General features: G+C 38.4%; 1 protein-coding gene across 1 annotated transcript in view; it reads left to right on the top strand.

Moving 5' to 3' along the window:
* Positions 1–1,064: 1,064 nt before the first annotated feature.
* Positions 1,065–6,000, top strand: part of LOC122539320 (immunoglobulin J chain-like) — a 59,705-nt gene continuing 54,769 nt past the window's right edge. The window contains exon 1 of the mRNA XM_043674024.2: positions 1,065–1,223. Coding sequence (XP_043529959.1) covers positions 1,160–1,223 — 64 coding nt within the window. The 5' untranslated portion in view covers positions 1,065–1,159. The remainder of the gene's footprint in view (positions 1,224–6,000) is intronic.

Raw genomic sequence — 6,000 nt, 5'->3', positions numbered from 1 at the left:
GTTTGCACTTTCTCCCTGTATCTGTCTGTGTTTCTTCCCAAGGTCCAAAGATGTGCAGGTCAGATGAATTGGCCATGTTGAGTTGCCCATAGTGTTAAGTGCACCTTTCAGAGGGTTTGGGTGGGTTACTCTTTGGAGGATTGGTGTGGACTGGCTGGGCCAAAGGGCCTGTTTCCACACTGCAGGGAATCTAATCTAAACAATCTTGGAAGTGTAGTCACTAGAATAATATAGGAAACACACCAGCAATTTGTACATACTGAGATCTACAAGCAGACATATGGTCATAATCTCTTGGCTGAGTAGCAGACAGGGGCAGGGCATTAGGGAAAGTTCTATCCTTTTACTCCCAATAGTGCCATGGCAAATTTTTACATGCATACAAAAGGGCAGATAGGAGCTCAGTTTAATGTCTATCTGAAGGATGGGTACCTCCCACAGCACAGCAGAGCACCTCTCTGCCTCTGCACTGGAACATTAGCTGGGCTACCTGCTCAAGCCTTTAAAATGGTTCTTGAACCAAGGACCTTCCCATCACAGAGGCAAGAGTGTGATCCATTGCACCATTGCTGGCAATCTATATGCAGCTTTCCCATTCTCCACAGTTCTACCTCACAGCTTTGAACTAATTCCTTATTAATAGGCTGCCTCCGGTTTCACATACTTTCATTTTTGCCTGTTGTCCTTTCTGTGTTGATCCTCAATGAGAACTTTGTCGGGGTCCATGGAGTTTCCTTTATCGATCTCATTAGTAATCATTAGTAAGTTTATCTCTCGGAATAGTTCACTTTTTGAGGGTTCAAATTGAGAGGCAGAGAAGTCATATTAAGCTTATTTAAGTCTCACTTAACTGAATCCTGTGCGCATTTCTGGTCTCCATATTATAAAAGAGACATGAAGGTACAAAATAGACTTGAGAGGATGATACTAGATTTTGTTTTTTAAAATGTCCACAATCAAAAACAGGTTAGCTGGCATCTTGTTTCTACAATGAAGCCACTTCTTAAAATGGAACAGAAACTAGCTCGGAGTTATTAAAGGAAACAAACTCATAAGGCAGGCAAAAGCAGTTTGCTCTTTCATTTTGGTTAAGCTACTGTTGAGGCCAATTGAGCAGCTGCCACTGTCAAGGAAGGTCATTGCAGTCCACAGTCCCACGATGAACAATAAGGATATGCTGAGGATACTTGCAACAATTCTATTTTACACAGCTCTTTCGGAAGGTAAGGTTTTAACTATCATTATAATTATGGCATTATGATGAGCAAATACTTCCTGTTTTGTTAGCTCAGAGATACAGGAAGACAGCCTTCTATATGATAATTACACCCAGCATCTTTGAGCCGTAAAGATACCTTTGGGCCGTAAGGATACTTGTACGGGAATTTGTCAAAGCTCATCACCATAAACAGTACAGATTAAATTTTCAATGACTATGAACATCGATGTGGTGCATCACATCATGTGACCGCTTTCTTGAAAGCAAAAAGAAAATGGCCCCTTTATATATAATTAAGATGCAGACAACATCAAGGAAAAATTGTTAATTTACCTGACAGCTATTTCTACCATGTCTAAACATACATGTCAAATGTATCTGTTAGCCCAGTTGTTAAAATAATTTTAGTTTTTCATCACAACTCAGTAAGTGTAGATTAAGCAGAAGCTCCTGTGACTATACATCATTGTGTATCTCAAAATAGAAAAAAGGGCAATCATTTCAGTAGAAACTATTCTTTTAATATCTGAGCTGTTTCAAAGATGTTGGTTAATATTAATATTACATATTAATCTTCTCACTGCGAAAACCTCTCAGCTCATCTTTGAATAATTTCATAAAAATTTGTTTTTCTGCTGTGAGCATAAACTAGTGCAGAATACTTCTGTTCAACAGAAGAAAATGACAATGGGAACCTCTTTGTACAATATTGTAAGTCACACCAAAAAGCATGTTCTGAAATTATTTTAAAACTCTCTTAATGAAGGAGTGTATGTTATAGTTAGACCCACAAGGATTATGAAAGAGGTAGTCCTGAGCTTGTACAGTTTTTCCGTGATATTCTCTCTCTTTTGGGCTCGCACTTAGCCTCAGCTGGATGTCTCCAGTTTCTGAAGTTAAAGATTGCAATGTTAAAGACTGCTTCCATCAACACATTGCACAAACTAGTAACTTTATTTATTAATTTGTATACTTCATTAGTCAGGTTCACATACTCTCCAACTTGCTGTTTCTTTTTGAGAGGAAGTGGCCTTGCTCAGTACATGTTTTGGACAGATCAGCTTATATAAGAATGTTTAATTGTTTAACATGCATCTAATGTCTCCATCAGTACATTAACAAGTCAGTACATTGGCTGGCAGTCGCCTCCACTTGATTATCACACAAAATTACCGGAAAGATGATCAGATCAGGTCCTGAATAGTCTAATTCAGTTGTACATCCAAGCCTTGGATAAAGTTTAAAACTAGAGAAGATACAGCTGCTGATGAACTATTGTAGTTTATAATCACCTAAGTTCCAAAATGTGCCAAATGTGATCAAATTCATCCATCTCTTTTGTAGGCTCAGACAAATCTGCAAAGTTCATCAGCATACAGGATACTTTTTACTTTAACTTTATCCAATAGTCTTGTCATTCTCTTTCTTTGTATTCTCAAGGCAGGCTAGAAAAGCAGTGGCCTGGGAAAGCCCAAAACAGATAATGGACGCTGCAAAGCAATATAAACAAGGTTTAATGTAAGAGATAAAGACAGGGTTTAATGTAAGAGATATGGACAGGGTTTAATGTAAGAGATATGGACAGGGTTTAATGAGTGCGCAAGATGTTGGGTGGAGAGCACCTTGAAAGTGGAAAAACATTTTCTTTTAACTTCAGCAAAAAACTTTTAAACGTTGCTCTTGAGAGACCTGGGCACACTTGTGCATAAAACACAAAATTAGCATGCAGGAACAGCAAGTAATTAGGAAGGCAAATGGCATTCTGGCATCTATCAAAACGCTTGGAAGTGAAGACTGCAGATGCTGGAGATTAGAGCTGGAAAAGCACAGCTAGTCAGGCAGCATCCAAGGAGCAGGAGAATCAACATTTCAGGCTTGAATGGCTTATGCCTGAAACATCGATTTTCCTGCTCTTCGATGCTGCCTGACTAGCTGTGCTTTTCCAGCACCACACTCTTGACATCTATCAATATGGGATTGGAATACAGGAATAACAAAATCATGTTATAATTTCTTCGGACTTTGGTCAGACCACATCTGGAGAACACTATTTGCCATTTTGGTCTCAAAATCACAGGAAGAATATATTTGCCTTGGAGGCAATGCAACAAAGTTTGATTCTTGGGATGTGAGGATTTCTGAGAAGAGCTGTCTGTGTGGAGTTTGTACGTTCTCCCCGTGTCTGTGTGGGTTTCCTCCGGGTGCTCCAGTTTCCTCCCGCAGTCCAAAGATGTGCAGGTCAGGTGAATTGGCCGTGCTAAATTGCCCACAATGTTAGGTGCATTAGGCAGAGGGGCAGTGTACATTTAAGCTTATCTCTGAAAGAAGCAGAGGAGATGTCATTGAAGCATACAAGACTTTGAAAGAGCATTTGAAGGGTCTTGACTAAGTACACATTGGCATTTTTATGTCCCTTAGTTGGGTACTCCTGAACACAGGCTACGGTTTCAAGATAAAGGATCAATCATTTCGGATTTAGATAAGGAGAAATCTCTAAATGCAGAGAGTGGTGAATGATTGGAACTATTGGGTATATTCAGGGCTGGGATAGATTTTTAATCTCTTCAGGATTGATAAGACATGGAGATTGTGGTAAAAAATGGAGCCTTTGCAGAAGAGCAGACGTGCAGTCTTATTCCAGCGCGAAGGTTTCCTTTGCTTCAGTGACCAGCTATTCCAGCAGCCCAGCAGGCAGTCTCATACAAGAGGGATGGTCTTGGCCCTATGGTCTTCTGTGATGGTGGTTTCCTCCTCTGTATTCCCGTGGCCCAACAATCTCATCCCGGGTCTCTCTTCAGGGTGTCTATTCCATTATTCCTTAATTGGCTTTCCCTCCAGCCCAGGAGTCATCAATTGAACTGCGATAAACTTTGTCTTAAGTTTACTTCTGTCATTGATGGTGTGGTGACTTATAAAACTTTTCACTGTAAAAGTACATGTGACAATAAATGTCTATTCTATTCTCGAAGATCAACCATGATTATGCGGCTTGCTCAAAACATGGGAGGATAAGACAACAGAAATATGACCAAAATATAATTACTTGCAATCCAGGCAAGTCAATTGCCTTTAAAACTAGTTGTCGTGAGCAAGGTACACGCTCAGGAATTAATTCTTTTTACACAGGTGAAATATTTTAATGATAAAATATAGAATTATTTTTACACATGAGTGACTTACTGGTGGTAGTTAATAGATTAAAAAATGCCATGGGTGATTTGGTGATGGAATAAAAACTGCTCAGTTGAGTTTAAGAGCACTTCCAGATATAAAAGCACAATGTTGATGATTAACTATTCAAACTAATATTTCTAACAAGTTGCAATTAAAATGAGGATGATGAAATTAATACAAATTTATCGAAATGAAAGCATTTTAAAAAAAAAGGCTTTCAACAAAATCCCCCTCAAGGTTTGTGAAGAAATCAGGAAATGATAATAAAATAAGTAAAATGGTTTAAATGCACAGAATTATACTAAAAAAAAACAAGTTTTTAGTGAAACGCACAAAGCTAAAATACTGGATTTTAAAGCTACATATAAAACAACTGTAAAAAAAAACAAAGTTGTCTCTCTAAGGTTAAGGAAACAAATACAATTCAGTAAATCCAAAGCATGAAAGTCCAGAGCATAAGAAAGTATAAGAAAGTTCTGAAGAACGGTAGTATTCGACTCGAAACATTAATTCTGTTTCTCTCTAACAGATGTTGCTATAGCTACTGAGTATTTCCAGCACTTTCTGTTTTTAGTTCATATTTAGAGAAGCTACGTTTTATTTTCTTTTATTGTGGAATAAATAAGTATCGGTTCTTGAAAATAAATTCAATTTATGTTGTTTCTTCGAAGAGAATTGTTTAAACGTTGTGCTGGCTGCGGAGAAGCTTCCTACTGCTAAATCCCTTGATAGCACTGAGTTCCTTTAAACAAAGGACTTCCACACCATTTCCCTCAATGGCAGCTCACAGGCAATTTGCTTGATGTACTCTCCGTCTGGTCTGCGCACTGCTGGGTTCATACCAGGAGCAGTGCAATGAGGTTCTTCAATGGTGCCTTATTTGCCTCTGGTGACAAGGTGGAAAGACTGTTCACAGCCCCCCTGCTGCAGACATAATCATAGTTGAAGTGGGAAGGTGATGTGATCTCCTACCTGATTAAATAACCCCACCACCAAACCTGCCACTTGGGAACAATAATAAATTGTAAGCTATATCGAACAAAGCAGTTAATTGTTTTTTGAGAGCATTGCAAGCCTACGTGCTGGTTAGAAGGACACCCATGGAGATGGTTTATTTAAATTTCCAGAAAACATCTGATTAGTCTATCTGGAAGAAATTATGAGGAAAATTGCACATTTTTAGAACTGGAATAAAATATCATATAAATGTGTACTTGTTGTTCATAGTGGGTAGCGATAAAAAAGAATTCTCTAAGTGGAGGTAACAAATGGTATAGCCCAGGGATCTCAATTAGGACTTACTTTGAAGCCAAAATATTACTCATTTCAGATAAAGAAGGGACTTAGATGAAAAAATAAGGAGTTAAAAAAATGTTTACGGAAAGTTAGACAGCATGTTACATCGATGGCAATAGGAAGTTAGAAAGGGACATTGATGAGTGGACAAAGCTTATGGAGTTCAATGTGAACGATAGTGATGTCACCCACTTTAGAACGAGGTGGCTAAATCAAAATGTTTCTTTTATACAATTTGTATTTCCTCAAACCGAACATCCTTGTGAATTTACATTGCATCCTTTCGATATGCTGCTGCTAATAGCAAATCC

The sequence above is a fragment of the Chiloscyllium plagiosum genome, unplaced genomic scaffold (genome assembly GCF_037043375.1).
Source record: "Chiloscyllium plagiosum isolate Xiang-an unplaced genomic scaffold, Cpla_swu_hap1 HiC_scaffold_36, whole genome shotgun sequence".
NCBI lineage: Eukaryota > Metazoa > Chordata > Chondrichthyes > Orectolobiformes > Hemiscylliidae > Chiloscyllium > Chiloscyllium plagiosum.
The sequence above is the reverse complement of the archived record's forward strand: the minus strand, read 5'-3'. Positions and strand labels throughout refer to the sequence as shown.